The 23800-nt window shown below is 42.0% G+C and overlaps 1 protein-coding gene across 8 annotated transcripts in view; it reads right to left on the bottom strand.

Moving 5' to 3' along the window:
• The window catches only part of MITF (melanocyte inducing transcription factor), a 256829-nt gene that overhangs the window by 194090 nt on the left and 38939 nt on the right, over positions 1-23800 (bottom strand). The window contains exon 1 of one of the 8 annotated variants that reach the window (XM_042451748.1): positions 7212-7400. The exons of the other annotated variants lie outside the window; for them this stretch is intronic. Within the exon in view, the coding sequence (XP_042307682.1) occupies positions 7212-7225 (14 nt within the window). The 5' untranslated portion in view covers positions 7226-7400. Of the gene's footprint in view, positions 1-7211; positions 7401-23800 lie in introns of those variants that run through there. 8 annotated transcript variants of the gene reach the window in all.

Below are 23800 nucleotides of genomic sequence, written 5' to 3'. Positions count from 1 at the left end.
TATTTACAGTCACGCGGGGGGCGCGAAATGTTTTCTTCTTCCTAGAGGGGCATGACAGAAAATAATTGAGAAGCACTGGACTATAAGAACTTTCATATTAAGAGTCTGTAATTCAAAATTCATCACTATACCACTGTTCTTGGGCATAAGGCAAACAAAGCCAGAAATATTAGCATGTTTCCAAAGCCACGTGGGACAACACACACACACACACACGTGAAGTTATGTTTGTGGAGGTAAGTGGTAAGTATTACACAATAGGAATACACATAGTATTGCAGCAGGTAACATTCCATCTCAGACAGCGATGTTTTGCAAAAAGATCTTGTAGCACCTTTGAGACTAGCTATGCAGAAGGCGTTCCAGCATAAGCTTTTGTAGATTTGGTCTATTTTCTCAGATGCTGTGTAAAGTTTACAGCACTATATAAATAAGCTTTAATGATACTAATAAATGCTTCCTGTGAATATCCCTGGCACATTACACTATAAGGTGCATCTCATGAGACAAGACTAATCCATAAAAGCTGCTGTTATATAACAATTTTGTCGGCCTTTAAGGTACAAGAATCTTGGTGTTTTCTCTGCTGCAAGAAAAGTAAGGGAAGCCTGTTGTTCCTAATCTCTCCAGTAAGTGGAGATGTTTAACAGGGAAGAAGACTAAAATTATGAAGGTTCTTGTAAAAGAAACCCTCTTTAAAAGACATGTAGGTTCAGGGCATATAGGAATAGCTTTATTCTTTATATGACCAATATATTCAACAAAATAAAAGAAAGAGAAATTGATGGACAACCAGGCATCATGACAAATGTTTTAGTAACTACATAAACGTATTATTCTACATAGCTCCTGACCAGAACTATGTATTTATGTGTGTAGGCATGGTATAGTATTTCTGTACAACCTTCCAACCCACAAGGGATCATGCGGCAATGAACAAACAAAAACCAATAAAAACTACAAAGATACAAGCATGCTAAAATCATATTAAAATATTGTACTGGGTCCAAGAGCACCCATAAACTACAAACCTGATGGTGAAAACATGTAGAGGAGCAGCATTAATGGCTTGTGGTTTGCTATACAATGCAAAAATATTATTTAGAAAAGGTTTAGCTGTAATAAACATATATGCTTATGAGCAGCGAAAACTACCTCACTGATAAGCAAAGAAGACAGTAGAACACAAAGCATTCAGAACAGAAATATGTGATCTTCCCACATGCTTTTATCTACTTTCAAATATGTCAAAGTGCCAATGCAACACAACACTGCTCCAGACAAACATAAAATGGATCTTATCCAGTGAGAAGTTATCTATCTTTCTGCAACAAATAAAACTTAAATATTTTTTCAGCAAAATTTTTCTCAACAACAAAAATTCTGTCTGTACAGCTAAATGGCACTAAGCAATACACCCCAGACTCCATATCCAAGTTACTTATATACCTGTACATAGAAAGACAGACTGTTAGTGATTGCATGGATTAATGGAGAGCGTGGAGCACTACAAACCGTAAAATCTATAAAAGGAATTTAAGCTCACTCAGGTTGAAGAACCATAACCCAACCTAGTCTGATGGGAGAAGGTCAGCAAATGTACTCTTTCCTCTCACAAATACATACAGTTTGTGCTTTGTGGGTTGCTCACATTTTGGGCCCTTCTCTGAAGGCTTGTTTGAGCTGTTATTAAAGTTCAGGATGATATGTCTGACAGAAGGTTCTTCCTCTAACAGTCCATTCATGCTATATAAATATAACACTACAATTCCACTTTAAATGCCATGGCTGCATCCTATGAAATCCTGGGATTTGTAGTTTTCAAAGTTATAAGAGCTCTCTGTCTGAGAATTTTAAATTCCACCCCTAAATTGCAAATCCCAGGATTCCACCAGATGTAAAAATGGCAGTTAAAGTGGAATCATAATAGTATAAGTGTGCAGTGTGAAAGGATCCTGGCTAGCATGATGTATGAAGTATTTTGCATACAGATGCTAATAGGTGAACAGAGTGGGAAGTGCTGTTGGAATGACAGGAAGGACAAGTGAGGAAGGAAGTGTCAGACTTGATAGAAGTGGATCTGGTGAAGAGGTGGGATTACTACACATGGTGATGAGCTCTGTGGTCACCATGATGAGACTCTCATACTGCCCAGAGTTTCAATATCTACAGTCCTCTGCACCTTAGTAGATACAGTATATACTCAACTATAAGTCAACCTAATGTATAAGTCAAGAGCAAGATTTTTAATATTGATATGACCCAGGTCATAAGAGAAAACTTATGGGCATATAACAAAGGATGCAAAGGACAAACCAATGGAAAAAGTTGTCAAAGAACGTTATGGCTGCTGGAACTTACAAAATTCCAGCAGCCATAACTGTGCTCCACCTAAAGGCTGATGGATAAGGAGGAAACTACAGTAATCACGCACCTGGTTGCTTTGCTGTTGTACTTCCAAAGTGAGGGAGAAGAGAAGTCAGTTCGATTCCAAGCCAGTCACGTGATGCGGACTCAAGCAAAGGGGAGTGAGTGCACATTGTATTACCACACCAGAGCATACTTTGAGGGGTCAACGATTCGAATCGACAGCCTTGCACATGCTCAGTGAGGCTCTGGATGCTGCCCTCCTTCCCTGCCCCCTCCTTAGCTGTCATCCTTCATTGGGGTCTAGGAGAAGGCAGGGGATGATGGGATAGCTCGCTGGGGGTCCCTGGGGCCAGGATCGGGATGCAGGAGCAGTCAGGGGATGATGGGTTAGGTGGCAGAGGGGGTGAGATGGGAATGCAGGAACAGTCAGGGGATGATGGGTTAATAAATGATAATAAACTGTTTATTTGTATCCTGCTTTTCCTTTGCAGATCAAAGTGGGTTGGGTGGAGAGGGGGCGAGATGGGGATGCAGGAGCAGTCGAGATGATGGGTTAGGTGGAGAGGGAGCGAGATGGGGATGCAGGAGCAGTCAGGGGATGATGGGTTAGGTGAGAAGGGGCGAGATGGGGATGCAGGAGCAATCAGGGGATGATGGGTTAGGTGGAGAGGGGGCGAGATGGGGATGCAGGAGCAGTCAGAGGATGATGGGTTAGGTATCAGGGTGAAGGAGTGGAGCAGATCGGGGTCTAGGAGGATGCAGGGGATGATGGGATCGGCTAGTTGGCAGAAAGGAGGAGATGGTATGAAGGAGGGGGGGAATGATGGAGCAGGACGCACGGGCCAAAGGGGGTGGCATCGGAGTGCTTTTCCACACCAGACCAAATCGCAGTGCAATTGAAGGCAGCCTGGAAGTGAATTCTCTGAAGTCACTTTTTCCCATTTTTACCAAAATGAGAGGTGACATCAGAAACACTGCTGAAGCAATTCGCAAGCAACTCCCATAGAAATCAATGGCCTCTGATAAAACAGCCAGTTTATGACATGAAACCGCATCATTGGAAGTGCAATCACTTCGGAAGTGAGCTGGAACTGAGCCATAAAACCACCCAAAAGCTTTGTGTGATATACGCCAAATATACACAAAGGTCTTATTCAAATCTCTCAAAGCCCGATTCCTGGAATTCCCTTCTCTGAGTAAAATGGAGAAAGGCAAGAGCTTAGTCCATCCCTAGAGAACCTAAATGAAGCACTGACCCCCTCTACTCACTCGGTGCTCCTTTGAAGGAAAGTGCCAAGAACTGCTGTTGCCATTTTCACACCCAAAAGGCCAGAAACGGTACCATGGTGGGGAGAGTAGATTGGGGTAAGTGGTTCTTTTGATGGGCAGTTAATGTTTACCTTCTCTTTTTGTGCCTGTTTCACAAGCCAAGAGAAAATCTATGGATTACTGATCCTATACAACAGGCTGTTACAGAACAATAGGAGCATCAGATTTCCAGAATCTGCCAATGTGGTCCACCTTTGGCAAACAGAGAAGCACTAACAAACACTGCAAAAGCCTATTCTAAAAACTATCCTGTTCAAACTCTTGGTTCTAAAAGTATGAAAGCAAAGGTGAAAAATAAAGGCAGAAAATGATAGAACAGAGAAAAAAACAAATGAACAATTTCTGGAAGTATTACACTGTCACAAATTGTTAGCAGAACTGTCAGCATCCCAGTTTCCTAAAGACAAATAAACCAAATCCAGTATAAAGTGATACCTAAAATGAAAAAGCCATGTTTTCACAATGAATAAATTCTGCAGGAGTGTGCAGTGTTTGACAATAAGAGCTTGTAACCAGCTGCTTATATGCTAAAATAATAATTGTTGTTGTTGTTGTTGTTGTTGTTGTTGTTGTTGCGCTTAATCTCAAGTAATCCAAGCAGAAACAAGATACAGTTAAAAGAGAAAAGCATCAAAAATTCCAAGATCCCCATCCCTCCCCATCATAAAAACATAATTAAGCACTAAAAAGAGATTAAACCAAGAAGAAAGGTTAGAAAAAAAACATTAGTGTACAATAAAAGTTAAAATGAAGTTTAAAAAAATGTCAAGCAGAGTCCAGGTAGAGTAAAAGATAAAGATGGAGGATAATGGGGGGGGGGGGGGAGAGAAAAAAGAGGGAAGGGGAGGCAGGTCAACAAGGATGTTCTAGTTGGAAAGGCCTGCCGGAAGAGATCCATCTTAATACCCTTCTTAAAATCAGACACAGAAGCCATAGGAAGTTCCTGACTTGGCACAATAGGATTTTGTCTTTTTTAAAAAAGAAAAAAAAATTAAAACTCCTCACCCATCATGCCATTTAAGGAGGGTAGGTCTGATAATCACCAGGAGACAGACATAGATGGCTACGGAATGCAAAATTATGTGTATTGTGGAGAAAAGGAAAAGGAAGACAACTTTCTTTGTTGCCTCTTATAATGCCACATCACAGAGTCAAACCAAAGAGGTTAAACAGTGGACTCTTTAGGACACAGAATAGGAATTCTTCCTTCAATACACAGTCAAGTTATGGAATTTTCTACCTCAACATGTGATACACAACAATCTGGGTGGCTTTCAGGAGGTATAGTTTAGGCAAGTTGGTAGGACAGTTATATATTTGCGTCCAGTAACAGAAGCAAAATACCTCTGTATAGAAGAGAAGTGGGAGGACCAAACCTGTGAGCTCCAATCCTACTTGCAGGATTCCCACAGGCATTTCATCGGTTGCTGTGTGGAAAGAATGTGGGATGTGATTGGCCTTTGATGTGATCCAGGGCATAAAGAGCTATTTTACAATATGTGCAAAAGCAACTCCAAAATGAATGTGAAAAAGTTTTGAGAAATTAAGAACATCATAAATAAAGAATAACTCTTGCATCTTTCCTGCATCTGAGTAAGTAGACTGAAGTCTAATGTGCTGTGCAGAAATAATGCAGTTTGACACTGCTTTAATTGTCATGGCTCAATGCTATGGAATTCTGGGAATTGTAGTTTTGTGAGACATTTCACCTTCTCTTTCAGAGAGCTCTGGTGTAACAACAAGCTACAAATCCCAGGATTTCACAGGATGGAGCCACAACAGTTAAAGCAGTGTGGAACTGCATTATTTCTGCAATGCAGATTAGACTTAAGTCTACTAAAGTTTATGCCACAACTTCTTCTGGTCAGTTAGTTTCAAAGGTGCTACAAGATCCTTTTTCTTGTATAAATTGTTTATTTTAACCCATTAAAATTCTTACTCTATGTTTCTACTATAATGAAGAGTATGTACGTATTTATACAAGATTAGATTTTCTGGAAAAGCTATATCCTGGTTGCCTTCTAGATTGTGTTATCTTATTTAACTTTTTTTTTTACGTGTTCCGATATCAAAGTCAAAGCCTAGAAACAGAAACCCAAACACACAGAAACACACAAAACCTTCTAGCTCTATATACAACCTATTGTTTCTAAGCATTTGAGGCTGCATACACAAACCAGAGTCAAGCACCTCTTCCGCCAGCAAAACAGATGCTGGGGAGATACAAGTTTAGATCACTTGCAACTGAATAGATTTATATCATCCTCTTTTTCTTTTTCCATATTCAGACACCACATTGTGGCAACAGTTTTAACCACAGCACCTCCTGCAGCCCTTCCAGCGTTCTGCCAAAATGATATCAGCACAAAACACCTCTTCATTTGTAAGGAGACAATATTTTTCTTCCCTGCTTCATCAGTCCTCATGGCAACTGTCAGAAATACCCTCCAATAACCTATGCACAAGTCAACAAGCTTTGTTACATCCCCAGATTGCAATGTTTGGCACAACAGTTATTTCACAAGCCTCCAAGATAACTGTGAAATCTGGCAACCTCAAATATATTTCCCTCGATTTCAAAACCAACTTTGGAGCCACGAGAGATATTTTCCTTTCTGAAACTTTAACAAGTCTAAATTTAGAGTGGGCCTTGGACTGCAGCTTTATTTTTCTCCATTTCTGACACTGCCCACATGAAAATGAAGGCAGCAGAGCAACCATGAGCGAATAGGCAACCTGTCAAAAATAAAACCATGGAAAAGGTTATTGGTGTGTTATTTGCAGGCTGGCATGTTTTCTACAGCTTGTTTTAGAGAGGATTGCTTTGGGACTCTGGTAAAATGTGGCTCTACACGCTAATTCCTGCTTGCTTCCCAACCAAGATACGTGCAGCCTCCGGGGAAGCAGAAGCTGGCAAATGGCCATGAAATATGCCACCAACGCTGTACTCCCACCCCAGACCACAATGCAGCCGCACAGCTAATTTTCTGGAGAAGGCACAAACTTTTTGGGTGGCACAAACTACATGGGAAGCTCTGTTAATCTGCTGCAGCAAAGGTAACCAAGAATTATGTGGCACTAGACTTTATTTGGCATAATCTTTTTTAGTGCCTGTAGATTTTTCATCTGCTGCAGTGAGGGAGACTCCACAAAAGTGTGTGCCAAATAAAATTTGTTGGTCTTTCAGATGCCATAAGGCCCTTGGTAGGTTTGTTGGCAGCAGGGTACTCACAGCCCTGATTTTTAAAGGCTTACTAAAACATTTGTTTAGAAATGATTGAATAAGGGAGGGCTGGAAGGCATTGTTGGAAGGGCAATCTGGTAGAAATCCCAACATGAAGAAACATTGACCATATACACACAAAGAACGACATGGATTAGCATAATACAAAAAGAGAACTTGAACAAGCAAGGAGTTCTATGCCCAAGGATGAAGAGGAATACAGGACAGGAATACATTTGGTAAGTAAATCCCAGATGGCTCAAACACAAGGCTATAAAAAGATTCTTACCAGCAGTATAACATGTCAAACAGCCAGCTCAGTGCTGAGTGAATTTAAGATAGCAGCTCAAATTCTTAGATGACAGAAAACGCCAAATTTTCCTTGTTCTTTTTTTTTCCCTTTTAAAATACCCTCATACACCACCAGTATATCAACTACAAAAAGGGGTTGTCCCCAAGACGGTAGCTCAATCCAGATACGGTACAATTGCTAGAGGAAGAGGAAAAGAAGTGCAGCAACAACAAGCAAACACAAACAACTCAAACAACTCGGTGACCTGTGGTGACCGGAGGGGACCTCAGTGCCCTGTAAAGGAAAGTCATGGAATGCCAAGCCAGAAGTTCCAATAGCACCATGAATGAAGCAGATTCATTTCATGGAAAGATGGAAACAAAGTTCATTATGGTTTTCTTAAGGGTCTGCTCCCAAGGTGTAGCCATCCATGTGAAATTTGACAGGATGACTGGATGTAAGTTGGAGAAAACTGGGGTCAAATCACAACTTAGTCAGAAAGTTTATAAGGTGGGAGAGCTTGAGGAGAGCATTTTGACTTTGAAACAAGCTCACATGAATACAGGAAGAAGCCATAACTCCGTGTTACAGCACATGCTTTGCATACAAATGTTCCCATCTCAAAAACCTGATTAGGTCCTAGGACAAGATTATTCAAAGTAAAATAAAGCTTGCATGACAAAGCTAATAACCATCACATACCTCTAAAATGAGACTATTTGTAAGTATTACCTAATAACACAGACAGTAACACCATCACTGATTGGATAGCCAGCAACACTTTTGCACAATGGAGCAATCACCCAAAATCAACAAATAAAGTTGCACAAAGCCACAGGTTGGGTATTTTAAACTGGAAGGAGAGTAGTACATCCAGAACAGTTTGGCAAGACCTACTGTAACATGCTTTCTTTCTTTCTTTCTTTCTTTCTTTCAGTTCAGACTGAGGTAACTAAGGGTGCTTTATGCTTTATGTAACCTCATTTTTATTTTTTAAAAGCTTCTGTGCAAAGAGGTTAAATAAATAGGGTCTTCCTGAGGGAAAGAAAACACAAGATATCAAAAGCAGCAGCTAAAAATACCAGCAACTCAAGACTTTGACAAATAGTAATAATTCTCATGTGGCATGTAAAATCCCATATTAAGTGACAGTGTTGGCAGGAGATTCACAGGCTAATGCCAGACCAAAACAAATAGTCATAATAGCTGTGAATGCAACAACCGCTGCCATTCTGAAATGGGACAGAATACGGTATACTGTATATACTTGTACCCAAACATATTTTTTGTTTGCACATAATCCTGCAGGGAACTATTGAGTTTGTATGGTCTCTAGATAACTGACTTTGCAATTCAGAATGATTACTATGGGATGTCTCAATAGCTCAACACACTGAGGGTGGGTGGGGAAATGGCTATGTATTAGTTTTCAAACCTTGGAAAGAGTTGTGCAAGTGTCGTTTCAATGATTTCTTTAACTTATGGCAGGAGAACAGAATGTGAAACAGGTTGGCAAAGGCTAGCAGCCCACTAAAGTTATTTGCTATGATTCATTAGTAAATCATCTCTGAGGCTTTCCCTGTGCAAAGACTAAATAAAATGCTCTTTAAGAGCCACGTTAACAGAATGCTAGAGAGAAGTGTTAGTATTTTCTTAATATTTATTATGCCCATGTTGTTACTCAGTGACATTGATTTAGCTGCAGTCATGATGTACAAAAGAAATTGCTCATTCCTTCTACATTTGAATTATCAGGAGACTACCTGATAGAAGAAGTAAGGGCAATAGCAAGACCAAAAAATTGTGCCATAAAAGCCATTTCTTCTTCGGAGGCTGACAAGGCCTGACTGTCTATTGTTGAATTACAACTCCCATCATACTTTCCAACTGGCTAGGCTGGTTAGGAATGATGGAAGGGCCACATGGTTTTCACCACTGCTTTCAGTCACTGTAGGTGGTTTCACTGAAAACATATTTCCCATCTTCTCAAAGGATCATTTCAGCAGTAAACAGCCAGTCATTACAAGCTCAGAATGTGGGGACAACTTCCTCAGAATTTCCCCATCCAATTGTTCTTTGCATTGATTGAAAGTAAGCAAATCTGTTTTCCTAAAAGTACAGTGTCTGACCCCACCAACTCATGGTTGTCCCCTACTTTTCTGCTTAAAAATATACATTAGAGATAATAGAGATATTCACTAACTAATATCTTCTTTCTTGAACAGTTTATTGAAAGGACAAATGTTTAAGGAATCAGACCTTGTAATACGGAGAATGGATGCAGCCATTTTTACAACACACAAGGAAGATCTGCAGTATTTAGATATGCACAAACAGCTCTCATGTTATACATATCCATTTAGAAAGTAATACTTTGTTTTAACACAAACATTCAGTGATATATACCTGACAATGACAGGGTGCTGCTGTTAAACCAATGAAATGAAGTACTGCTCTTGTACCATATATTTAGACATTCACTAATTTCCCTCGAAAACAGTAATGAAAGAAAGGCATATGTACAAACCAGAAGAGCCTGTCTTTCACAAGAAAATGTAATGGATGGTCTTCAACCAGCACAACTCTTAAGCATTCAACATTATGATCTTTGCCCACTACGCTGAAATAATTTTTAGACCTAATGATTCTGGGGGAAATTGCAGACAGTGATATAACGTACCAAGTATTTTGGCACTACCTTTGAGGACTATGAATAAGCAGGCTAGACTAATCAGTCCCAAGAGAGGACAGAAAGAATAATGTCATTCTGATGCTTTCAAGAGACCCAGAACACAGTAACCATTACCAGGAAAGATGTGCTTTCAGAGATGTTCATGAAACACAATTCAGTTCAAACACATAATATCAAATGAAAAGGTTCCAGTCTTAATCATTCTTGACTTAAAGTAATACCCAATGAATTCAAGGGATCTTACATCAGGGTAAACAACCATAGGGCCAATGAATTCATTATCAGTAAAGTGGGCCCACCACATTCACTGGGGTTATGGTTACAGAAACGCCATGAAAGTGGAAAACCCACAAATGAAAAAACACAGGATTTTTTTGTTTTTACTTTTGTTTTTTATTTGTTTTAGTTTTGTTTAACTTGAGAGAACACCTCTCAAGGAACCTCTAGGTCTTCCAGTCAACATCTGCCAGAAGCTGACCACAGAATTGCACTGGAGGATCTACAAAAGCTGGCCCATTTTCTCTAGTTGTATGGCTTCTGGGTGACACTGACCACAGAGTCGTACGGGAGAATCTAGAGATTACCAAAGAGAACATATTCATCAAATCCGTGATAATCAAATCCACAAAAGTCAAAGCCATAAATGTGAAAGATGACTATTACAATAATATGAATTTTGGAGGGTTGTTTTTTTTCTGACAGCCAATGCAGATACTTGCATGACTAGGAACTGCCAAATTTAAACGGCCTCTAAGTGGAGAAAGGAGATTGTATACTATTTGAAGTTGCAGCTTTGTTTGCTAGGAATTTATCTCCACCAATAACTGTATAAATCTGTCCAGTCTGATTGTTATGAGGGGAGGGGGAGTTAACACATTCCACCATCTAAAATTACCTCTAGCTTTGTCAATATTACAGCTACCCATGCTCTCACAAATCAATAAATTAATTTAAAATAGGCTGGAAGATAGTGATCACCTAAGGCTACCCAGCAAATTTTACTTATTAGAGAGGGCATGGAAATTGTGGCCCACCAGATGTTGCTAGATGGCAACATCTGGTGGGCCACAATTTCCATGCCCACTCCTTACCATTGGCTACACTGATCAATTCCTTACCATTGGCTACACTGGCCAAGACTGCCAGGATTTGCAGCCCAGCAATATCTGGAAGGCTCCATTACTTCCAAACCTTGTATTAGACAGCAGGAGCACTGTGATCCACCATCTGTATTTCTGGTCCTGAAGAGGTATGACTATCCATACCTCTTCTCTATCCACCTTGTCTCTTTAACTTGTTTCCACATTCCCTCAAAATGGTGGGAAATGTGATACAAATCAGTTTTATCAAATGCAAGTAGGTTTCGACAACCACTTATATCTACTTCATTTTTCTAAAAACACACAAGATCTAAATCTTCACCCTCTTTGTCCTTAAATGCTTGAACAAATTTTTAATAAATTCTTCTGTTGCAAAAAGACATGAAGATTTTTTGCACAGTTCCCAATTACAATTCAGATTTCAGGAAGCCTTTGGGGATTGTCTGTTCAAATCATAGAATCATAGATCATAGAATCGTAGAGTTGGAAGGACCACTGGGCCATCCAGTCCAACCCCCTGCATGCAGGAAATCCAAATCAAGCATCCTGACAGATGGCCATCCAGCCTCTGTTTAAAGACCTCCAAGGAGAAGACTCTATCACCCTCCGAGGGAGTGCATTCACTGTCGAACAGCCCTTACTGTCAGGAAGTTCCTCCTAATGTTCAGGTGGATCTCTTTCCTGTAGCTTGCATCCATTGTTCCGGGTCCTGTTTTCTGGAGCAGCAGAAAACAAGCTTGCTCCCTCTTCAACTAGGGTTGCCATAATGGAGGACCTCCGAACGGACAATGTAGGACCAGGTTTGAAAATGTAGGACTTTTTTTTTTAATTCCTGGTAGGATAAAAAAAAAAAGTTACATTTTCAACCCTGTCCTCCTCCTCCTCCCAGCTTCGGAGCTAGGCGGCTCCAAGCCGGGAGGAGGAAGGGGCCTTGGAATCGCGGCGATTGCCCGGTGCCAAGCAGCCTCCCCCTCTCCCGGCCTGGGAGAAGCCTAGGCCGGCTCCCAGGCGGGAAGGGGCGGGGAAGCTTGGCATCCGGCGCCGCCGCGGTGCAGGCTTCCTCCCCTCCTCCCAGCCTGAGAGGGAGCCTAGGCGGCTCTCAGGCCGGGAGGGGGGGGAAGCCTGGCATCGCGGGATTGCCGCGGGTGCCGGGTTCTCCCCTCCCTCCTCCGGCCTGAGAGGGAGCCTAGGCCGGCTCTAGGCCGGGAAGGCGGGGGAAGCCTGGCATCGCGGGATTGCCGCGGTGCCGGGCTTCCTCCCTCCTCCCGGCCTGAGAGGGAGCTAGGCCGGCTCTCAGGCCGGGAAGGGCGGGGGAAGCCTGGCATCGCGGCGATCGCCGTGGTGCGGGTTCCTCCCCTCCTCCCGGCCTGAGAGGGAGGCTAGGGGCTCTCAGGCCGGGAAGGGCGGGGGGAAGCCTGGCATCGCGCATCGCAGTGTGCGGGCTTCTCCCCCTCCTCCGGCCTGGAGGAGCTAGGCCGGCTCCCCAGGCCGGGAAGGAGGGGCGCCTCATCGCGGTCGAGCGGTGGGAAGCGGCCTCCTCCTCCTCCCGGCCCTGAGGAGAAGCCTCGGCCGGCTCCCAGGCCGGGAAGGAGGCGGGGGCGCCCCCTGCGGCGAGCCGGGGGAACGGCCTCCCTCCCATGCCTGCGGAGGCTTGGAGGCCCCGCGCCGGAGCTCGACGCGGAGGCGCCTCAAGCCTGCTGGGCGGGGGAGCGTCTCCGCGGTGGGCTCAACGGGAGCTTCCAGGCTCAGAGTTGAGGCCGAGGGCGAGGTGCGGGTGCGGGGCCGTCCCGGTTTGGCCCAAACCGGACCGGGACCGGACCCGCCCTAAACGGGATTGTCCCGCACCCCGGCGGGATATGGCAACCCTATCTTCAACATGAATCCTTTCAATATTTAAACAGGGCTATCATTGGCCTCTTAACTTCTTTTCTCCAGGCTAACATACCCATCCCTAAGTCGTCCTATAGGCATGGTTTCAGACCCTTCCCATTTTTGTCGCCCTCCTTGGACACGCTCCGTTCTCAATGTCCTTTCTGAATTTGGTGCCCACAACTGGACACAATTTTCTAGTGGGCCTGACCAGAGCAGAATACGTGCACTATTATTCTCTTGATCTAGACACTATACTCTATTGATGCAGCTCAAAATAGCATGGCCTTTGTAGCTGCCGCATCACACTGTTCACTTCATGTTCAACTTGTAGTCTACTTGGACTCCTAGATCCCTTCACACTTAGTTTCATTCAGCCAGGTGTCACCCATCCTTATCTTGTGCATTTTATTTTTCCCCTAAGTGCCATACTTACATTTTCCATGTTGAATTTCATTTTGTTAGCTTTGGCCCAGCTTTCTGTCTATTCAGGTCATTTGAATCTTGATTCCTGTCTCTGGGTATTAGCTTATTCCCCCTAATTTGTGACTCAATTTGATAAGTAATTAATTTGTATCATATTATAAAATTTAAGTAATAAAAGTAATATGTTAGATAAAAGGAATTGTTGCATTTTTGTAACTAATTAAATATTTTTCTAATAACCATGTTGTTTTTTTTTTTTTTTTTTTTTTTATTGGAAAAAACACATTTTTGCAAGAAAAGATTTATTACTAAATTCCTCCCTTACAGAACTGTTTTCTTCAAAATGATGCTGTTTCCTAGTAATAACTTTATTAATACCAAACAAAAAACTTATTTAATTAAAAGATTTTCATTATTTTCTATTTTTGAAAAATTTTAAAAAAATGAATATTATTATTATTTAAAATAAAAAAATTTTTTTTTTTTTTACTCATTTAGACTTTTATGTTTTTAAATGTAATCATCATCAAAATTTATGTTATAAATTTATTTAAATTTAAAATATTTATATTATAACAGAGATAAAAGAGAGGGTTAATTAACATGAAGATATCTACTGGAACAGAATTATATTAAAATGCCCACGGTGGACTTAATTGCATAAACGTCAAGTATGCCGAGAGTACAAGCCACTGCAAACGTGGAGGGATCCTGAAGGCAAACACAGCACATTTCATGGCTATACTAGCTAAAAGAATGAAAGAGATTTCTCTTTCCTTGAGATGTGTCAAACACCTTCCTAACAAAATATCAAAAGATATACAGGCAATTTTACAGCTTTTAATAATTCTTGTATTCACTTATGAATATCTTTAGGCCATAGTTCAAAAGTTCTTTAGATAAGCATAAATTTTAAAACTCACCACAACAAACATATTGACTTTATTAAAGGAAGCTCCACAATCCCATTCTCACTGCCGCATGATTAAGGTCCATACAAAGAAGGGTTACCTAGAGAGTTTACTTAAAGTTTCAAATCAACAGGGGCAGAACAAGATGAATGCATGTATAAACTTTCCATATCAGTTGATGGTAACACTTCAGTAAAACAAAGTAGAGAAGTCTTCATTTTCTTTTTCAGTTTTTATTTGAACACCAATACAAAGATAAAAATAAATACACCAACATATGACAAAAATATTATATTCAAAGAACCCCAAGGTTGTAATGATGGTTTAAAAAAAAAAACAAAAAATTAAAAATAAATCCCCCCGTTTCTTTTCCATGAATAAGTACATGTCTCATCGGGGGTACTGCAACGACCTAATAGCATTCCTACGCGCAAGCAGAAACAAAGATGCCATTTTGGACCCAATAACTGAGTTGAGCATAAGAAATGTAGCATGCATTCAATATTAATTAGATGAGATGGAATTACCCAGCCATCCTTTTGATCCTCAATCTCTCTAGATTCCAGCATTGTCCTTTAATGGCGAAGAAAAGGGGGTGAATCATGTCTCCTAAGCTTCCAGAATGGCATGACACCTACATGGCCCATCTGCTCTTTTCCCATTTCAACAGGCCCTTTTTCCCAACAAGACCGCATTTGAAAACTGGAGATTTTGATTGTTGTTTTGCCTTTGGAAGACGTGCGGCTCTTCAGGGGGTTCCCTGTTCCGACCCATTGGCCATCAGACCTGTCATCCCTCTTTCAGGTATCGGCTTCCGCCATGAAATCCTTTTTTTGCTGCCTGTGCCACGCATCTCCCCTGGTTCTCCCTCCTCTCCTTACCGTGCCGGCCTTTCCTTGTAGCATATCCACCCAAATATTTTTGTATGCGATTAGACACCCCACACCAAGCTTTTCCCTTTCTCAACTAGCCATGCTTGGAATCTCTGCCCATTGGCCATTTATTATTATTATTCTAACCTTATTTATGAGCGGCTGTAAAAATTTACACAGCGCTTGTACATAAATCTTTTTTAATAGACGGTTCCCGCCCTCGGGTTTACCCTCTAAAAAGACATGAACACAAAAGGAGCAGGGCAGTGGTGGCGGGAAAGGTTACCTTCTACTCCAGTTACTCTACTCCAAAACCTGGACCAAGGAGATGGATGGAGGGAGGGCTTGGCTTAATAATGGATTGCATATCTTCTTCCAGGGGAAAAAATTTACTCTCAAGTAGGATAATACCCTAACCGTACATAGCAATACGGAAAATTGGTTTGATAAACAAAGGCACCCCAAACGAACATCAAATAGTAAGCGGACAATTATGCAATTCTGGGAACCTGTTGCCCTCTAAACAGGATGGTCTCAACTCGTTTTGAAGCTGGTAAAGAAGTGAGGGCTCTTGTCGTGGGACGAAGGTTCAGAGTGAGGGCTAGTGAGTAGTGGATAGTCGAAAAGGGGGGCGAAATCCGGATGGGGGGCAGAGGAAATCCTGGGCTGGACAGCCAGACTTGGACTACTGAACGGAGGGCCCGATGTGGGAAGGTGAGGAGAATGAGAGAAGAAGGTCTGCTAGTAAGGAGGGCCTGGTCCATGGAGGCTTTACATGTTGACCGGCAGGAGTTTATATGAATACGGAAAGGGAGAGGGACGCCAGTGACGGATGCAAGACAGGGCGATATGGTCAGTGCGGTGTGTTGGCAGATGTATCATGCCGTGACAGCTGAATGTTGGACAGACATTAAAAGGACGGAGGTGAGAGCGAGTAAGCCCAGCCACGGAGGACGTTACAGTATCAAGTCGCTGAGACCATAGGATGGACCCGGATCTTGGCAGTAGATAGGTGGAGAAGTGAGAGGTATGGTTTGGATTTTGGCCATATTATAAGGCAGAATTACAAGCCTTGGTTTGGTCTGGAATCTGGGGATACCCGACAGAGAAGAATAAAATGATAACCAAGACTGCGGGTGCTGGATAGAAATGTTGTCTACAGAGACAGAAAAGGAGTGTTTAGGAGGAAAGACATACTGGTGGGGGATATGTTGAGGACCAAATATAGAGAACCACTGGCTCATGCAAACTCTCAACAGACTTTGGGGCCCACACAAGATGCAAACACATTTCCAGTTTTATGCATCTATTCTGTCACATACCTTAAAAAACAAAGTGCACCATAACAGCAACTGGGGGGGAGGGGGGTTAAAGGAGTCAGGAAAGAATCTCTCGCTTCTCAGGAAGACTGAAAAGAGGGAAGGCATAGGAGAGGCAGCTGGATCCCTGTACCAGACTTCTGCAAAAATGATTAAGATTCACCATTCCATGGGAACAGGCTACTACTGTGTAAAGTAGGTGCAGTTTTCCCCTGGGAGATTATTGCACGGCTTTTCCCTCCCCGATCTGGGCAGGGGTTGAGACTATATATAAACAGATATTATCACACAGCTCCATGCCCAGATTAGAAGCATCCCATATGTGACTGGGACTTCTCCTGTGCTTTGCAATGAATGGAAACATACCAGGTTTTGCTAAGTATGGGAGAAGTCTTGATCAGGTACAGGATGACTATGATCTGGGCACTGAGCTGTGCGACAACATACGGTCTCAGCCCATACCCAGATTGGGAGAAAACAGCCATTGCAATAATCTCCATGGTTTGGCCTCAAAAGTCTATCCAACTAAGATACATTCTAGTCTCTAGTGTGTCAGCTTTCTCTCTATCACACACATAACCTTACACTTAAATAAAAGGTTTTCCTATTACATATTACTGAACTTCTTCAGTAAGAAGCAGCATGGCACCCTGCTACATTTCTTGTTTTTATCTGCACCAGTTTGACATTGCTTTAGTACAGCTCTCTTTGTTGCACAAGCAGGTGCAGCAAAGAAAAATGAGAACCTTTAAGAAGGAAGGAGCAACAAAAAGAGTGGTTTCATTTGATGTATGAGCATGACCAAGGAGACAGTGGGGCCATTGTTAATAAGGATAGTAAAATGTTAACAGATCACAATGAGAAGGCAGAAGTACTCAATATTTATTTTGCTTCAGTTTTCCGATATTAACTGAACTGTGTGTTTCCATGCAAGAGCACAGACTTTGGCAAGGGATCTAGATTGCAAATCAAAATTGATAGGGAGTTAGGGGCAGTATAGACGGAAAGCTAGAAGCTGGCCCTGTAAGCCCCACATCTGTGCTGCAGCATCCGCATGCTGCAGCACAGACACATCGTCCAATAGGAACCGCTCTAGGAGTCTCCTTTTTAATGTGTCATAAGGGCTGCAACACAGCCATATGATGTCACTTCCTGCCAGCAATGTCTGGTCACTGTACTGTGGCAGTGTTATCATGGCAGCCCCTGTATGGACAGGAGGCCACCATGATGGCGGCATCCATACGGATTAGGGTTCGGGAGCATGCAGTTGCTGCACACTCCCAAACTCTAGTTTTGGTGCTGGCATGCCACTTTCTGCCCGTCTGTCTCAGGCCTTAGTTAGGCGGAATCACCTGGCTAACCTACATGAGTTCAAATCTGCAGGACCAGACACACTGTATCCCAGAAGGGACTTAAGGATGTTAGTTAGCTAGTTAGTGTTGGGTAGGAATCACCTGGCTAATCTACATGAGTTCAGAACTGCAGGGCCAGACATACTGCATCCCAGAAGGATCTTAATGCTGTGCTTTCTGAATACTTAACATTATTGTTAAGAAATCTTGGAGAACAGTTGCGGTGACAAAGGACTGGAAAAGGGCAAACTTTTTTCTCCAGATCTCTTCAAAAAGAGGCTGGGCAGTTATTTGCTAGGGATGCCTAAGCTGAAAATCTTGCATTGAGCAGGGGGTTGGGACTAGGTGGCCCATGAGGCACCTTCCAACTGTACGATTCTATGATTCTATGACCCTTGTACATGGAGCAAGGCTGTTCAGTGTAAAGCAGATCATCAGGCTTTTTATATAGAAAGGCGAGAACACAAGAGCTCAAACACCCCATAGCTTGCCTAAAACTACAACTTTACAAGCTTCTTTATTGCTTAGATATATTTAGCCTCCAGAAGATAAAGGCATTAAAAGAATTGTTTATGATAATTATTGGTGTATGCTCTCCATACACAAAGGAACCTGTAGCACCTCTAAGACTAACTGTGCAAAAGAAGATGCAACAACTTTTTTCACAGTTACTCTCAAAGATGCTAGAAGATCACTTTGCAAGGTCAGAAGGTTTGCAGTTTGTGGCCCAAGTACCTTATGATGGGATAAGTTCCCATCACTAGTCCCAGCTTCTGCCAACCTAGCAGTTTGAAAGCATGCAAATGCAAGTAAATACCTTCAGTGGGAAGGTAACAGAATTCAGTGCAGTTATGCTAGCCACATGACCACCCAAGTAATCTTCAGACAACGCTGGCTCTTCGGCTTAGTAACAGAGATGAGCACCATCCCCTGCAGTTGGTTACGACTAAATATTCATGTCAAGGGGAAACCTTTACCTTTTATACAGTCAGCCCCCCACATTTGCAGTTTTGACTTTTGCAGATCTGATTATTTGTGGATTTGATTAATATGTTCTTTCTAGGACTCTCTAGATCCTCCAGTGTGACCTTATGGCCAACGTTTGCCAGAAGTTGTGCTGGAGGACTTAGAGATTCCTAGAGAGAACACTTATGTATATATTTGTAGGTCCTCCAGCACAAGTCTATGGTCAACTTCCAGTGGATGTTGAAATTCCTAGAGAGGTGTTCTCTCAGGTCAAAAAATAGTGTTTTTTATTTGCACTTTTCCATTTTCACAGGGTTCCTGCATCCCTCATCCCATCAAATGTGGAGGCCCCACTACATTAGACAATATAAGGAGCCAGCCAGAGAAAGATGTTCAGCTTACTTCTTATACAATCAATCTTCATTGTTGTTATTTTCTACATCTCTGCCTAGATGTTTTCATTTAAAAATTGATAAGGAGGAGCTAGAGAGTCAGCGTTGTATAGTGGTTTGAGTGTTGGACTACAGCTGAGGAAACCAGTATTCAATTCACGGCTAAGCCATAAAAGGGCAATTCACATGCTCTCAGTCGCAGGGAAAGGCAATGCAAATCCTTTCTAAACAAATATCCCCAAGAAAACCCCATGATAGCTTTGTCTTAATGTCACCATAAGTCACAAACAATTTGAAGGAACACAACACATGCACACTCATTGGTCATACATTACCATTTGTCCATTAACACATCTGTCCATTATAAATGTCACCCTGGGGCCAAAGAACCAGATCCGGGAAGGGATTTTAAAGGTAAAGGGGCAAGGTTGTGATATGAACCTGGGTTTGGAACTGTGAGGCCAACTTGGACAGAGGATTCTGTCATACCATGTCCATAAAACACAGTAGAAATCAGGAGCTGCTATCACCCAAGACATGAAATAAGAGTTAAAACTTATTGATATCAAAAAATATTTAAAATAGCCAAAATTTAACAGGTCTAGAACAGAAAAGCCTTAACTTAGCAACCACAAAAGAGCAATGTTGGCGCCAGTTTTTTCCCCAAATGAAAACTCAGCTCTCTGATTATAAAGACATTTTCAGTATGCCTCTCATAAGGAAGAGAGACTGTCTGCTTATTGCATATCTAACCAACAACAGAAAGCTACACTTTATTATTGTTTAAGTACATTCAACTTTTAAAAATGCTTTTATGGCTTGCAGGCAAACTAATAAATTTACTTACTGTGGAAAGACAGATTAACACAAGCAAGTTAATGCATGCTCATCAAAGAACTAAAGTATTTTCATTAACACCTTTGCATTATTGTTCACATTTAAACCAGTAAGTTAACCTTGTAAGTAATAATCTTAAAAGCACTGGAGCAAGGATGACAGAAGTACACACTTGCTTTTCTGAGCATATCCTAAAAAGGCCTAGTAAGGTGAATCTATCACTGAGATGTACCTGTTGAAGCAGAAAATAGGGTTGCAAGTAAATCACTGCACAGTCTATACACTGGCATGCATCAAGAGTAAGGGCACTGCTAAATGGGGTAGGCTGTAGTGCCAGGAAAAGGAAATCACTTCAAATCAAACAGAGAAACCCAATTCTCAGGACTTTATCACACAAGGAAAATTGGAGTGTTAAAGTGGGGGCAATGCAGGGTCATTCATGGCATTAGGGATAACTTCGCAGCTGCTTATCACATGACGCTGCATGCAATTCAGACAGAATCCAGGGAGAATGTGAATTGAATCTAGAAATGAGCAAATTCACAAAACTACCAGATTTACAAGTCCATTTTGTTTGTGAATTCACTCCCTTCACATAATTATTATTATTACAGTGAGCCCGCGTCATAGGCAGACGCACCATATGCCGTTTTCAGCATACACTGAAAGCCGCTATGGAGCACACAGGGCGCAAGCAGCAGCGCACCCATTAAGACGTGCCAACGTGCCATGCACGAGCCCCATTATTTTCAATGTGGCTCGAGCATACGCTTTTTTTTACGCTGAGGAGTCTGGAACGGTTCCCCCGTGTAAAAAAAGGGTGCACTGTATTATTATTAATATTCCGCCTCTCCCTTTGGAGGATCAAGTGGGGTAACAGCAGCGAAAAATGAAATACAAATACAAACAACAATAATGAGGAAAATCCCCCAAACCCCCACCCCTTCTACCCACCCTCCCATCAATACAAATAACAATAAAAGTCGATACGTAGCTAGACTAACATCAATTACAATTCGTAGAATCATAGAATAATTGAGTTGGAAGAGACCACAAGGGCCATCCAGTCCAACCCCCTGCCATGCAGGAAATCTCAATCAAAGCATCTCCGACAAGATGGCCAACTAGCCTCTGTTTAAAGACCTTTAAAGAAGGAGACTCCACTACACTCTGAGGGAGTTTGTTCCACTGTCCAACAGCCCTTACTGTCAGGAAGTTCCTCCTAATGTTGAGGTGGAATCTCTTTTCCTGTAGTTTGCACCCATTGCTCCAGATCCTAGTCTCTGGAGCAGCAGAAAACAAGTTAGCTCCCTCCTCAATATGACATCCCTTTTAAGTATTTAAAGTATTCTCTTCTCCAGGCTAAACATCCCCAGCTCCCTAAGTCGTTCCTCATAGGGCATGGTTTCCAGACCCTTCACTATTTCCAGACCCTTCCTTTGGACACGCTCCAGTTTCTCAACATCCTTTTTAAATTGTGGTGCCCAGAAGTGGACACAATATTTCAGTTGGGGCCTGACCAAAGCAGAATGGAGTGGCACTATTACTTCCCTTGATCTAGACACTATACTTCTATTGATGCAGTCTTAAATCACACTGACCTTGTTAGCTACCGCATCGCACTGTTGACTCATGTTCAACTTGTGGTCTACTTGGACTCCCAGATCCCTTTCATATATAGTTTCATTCATTCAGGTGTTACCCATTCTATATCTGTGCATTTCATTTTTCCACCCTAAGTGCAGTACCTTACATTTCTCTGTGTTGAAATTCATTTTGTTAGCTTTGGCTCAGCTTTCTAATCTATTAAGGTTATTTTGAATTTTGATCCTGTCCAGAAAATGGCAATGATGAGCAATAATAAGGAGCAGATTAATATGGGCAGTTGATTCTATTCAGGGCAGAGGTCAGTTTGGGAAGTCCTGCCAGAAGAGAAATGTTTTTACTGCCTTCTTAAAAGCATCAAGAGATGTAATCTGATGAATCTCCTTCAGCAGGTCATTCCAAATTTTTGGAGTGGCAACTGAAAAGGTCCTCTGGGAAGTCACTACCACTCTAGTTTTTCTTGACTGCAATAAGTTCTTCCCAGAAGACCTGAGTGTGTGGGAAGGATTATATGGGAGGAGGTGTTCCTTCAAGTAAACTGGACCCAAACCATATAGGGCTTTATAGGTGACAACCAACACCTTGTACTATGCCCAGAAGCTAATAGACAGCCAATGTAGTGATTTTAAAATAGGTATAATTTGGTTGAATCTGGATTTTCCTGCAACCAGTCTGGTTGCCATATTTTGTACTAGTTGGAGCTTCTGAACGTGGCACAAAGGTTGCCCTATGTAGAGTGCATTACAGAAATTGAGCCGAGAGGTTACCATGTACAACCGTTTCTAGGTCCCATGGCTCCAGGTAAGTTCACAGCTGGCATATCAACCAAAGCTGATAACAGGCACTCCTGGCCATCCCGTCCACCTGAGATGACAATTGGAGCAACGAGTCCAGGAGCACCCCCAAGCTGCAAACACAGTCCTTTAAGGGAAGTGTGACCCCGTCCAGGACTCTCTCAGGCATTCTAGAAGAATACCATGGTCTATGGTATCGAAGGCCGGTGAGAGGTCCAAGAGCACAACAGGGCCACACTTCCCCTGTCGATACACAGACGGAGATCATCAACCAAGGCGAACAGAGCAGTCACCACTCCATATCCTGACCTGAAGCCAGTTTGAAATGGATCAAGATAATCAGTTTCATCCAAGACTGCTTGGAGTTGGTTTGCAACCGCCCTCTTGATCACCTTGCCCAAGAAAGGAAGAAGGGACACAGGGTGGTAATTGTTTTTGTCGAGGGGGTCAAGGGAAGACTTCTTTAATATCAGTTTGACCACCACTAATTTTAAACTAGATGAAAAACAGCCTTCCCTGAATGAGGCATTCATTGTCGATTTTAATAAATTCATAGTTCCTCCACCTCCCTAGATAGCCAGCCAAGATGGGCAGGGGTTGAGAGGGCAAGTGATCTTTTTTATCTAACCAAGCAGCTTGTCTACGTCATCAGTACTCATAGACTGAAACTGATCCAAAATAACCTCATTAACGGAGTCGCTGGACACCTCTCTTATCGGTTCTGTGCTAATGCCGGCATCTAAAGTCAGCCCTTATCTGAGAGATTTTATCTGCAAAGTGGTTATTAAAAGCGTCACAGCAGGCTCTCATAGTTTGGAGAAGAGGATTCAGTGTGGAAGGAGTTTGGGTTAACTTCTTAACCACCCTGAAAAGCTCTGCCGGACGAGACTTTGCAGATGCAATAGATGCAGAATAGAAAGATTTCTTTGCTGCATCAATTGCCACTCGATAGGGTTTAAGAAAAATCCTATGATATGTTGTAACGATTCCCCGCCACCTCACAATCCTTTCCTTTCTTTTGACCCGATACCCTTTTTTGGGTTTTTAAAGGCCAGTAGTGTGGATGAATGTTAAAACACAGCCCAAGTGGATAGTTAAACAAGAATAAAAGTTTATTTTTAACACAGAATAGGCAAAGGTAACTTTGACATGAGGTTATTACTATGTCTTCTTTTGTTACATATATACAGGTCTGGTTTTAACTCTCCAATAATAACTCTGCCACACAGCCTATACCAGGGGTAGGCAACCTTTTTGAGCCGGGGGCCGGGTTGCTGTCCCTCAGACAACTGGGGGGGCCGAAGCCAAAAAATAAATAATTAAATAATTTTTTATATAAATTACATATATAAATAAACCAGGACAAATGTAGGACAAAATTTTCAAATGGAAGACACTTTTTTTTTTTAAATGGAGGACACGCGAAAAAATTTTCTGATTTTAAAAAAAAT

Source organism: Sceloporus undulatus, chromosome 2 (assembly GCF_019175285.1).
Source record: "Sceloporus undulatus isolate JIND9_A2432 ecotype Alabama chromosome 2, SceUnd_v1.1, whole genome shotgun sequence".
NCBI lineage: Eukaryota > Metazoa > Chordata > Lepidosauria > Squamata > Phrynosomatidae > Sceloporus > Sceloporus undulatus.
Note: the sequence above shows the minus strand (reverse complement) of the source record. Positions and strands in the feature narration are given on the sequence as shown.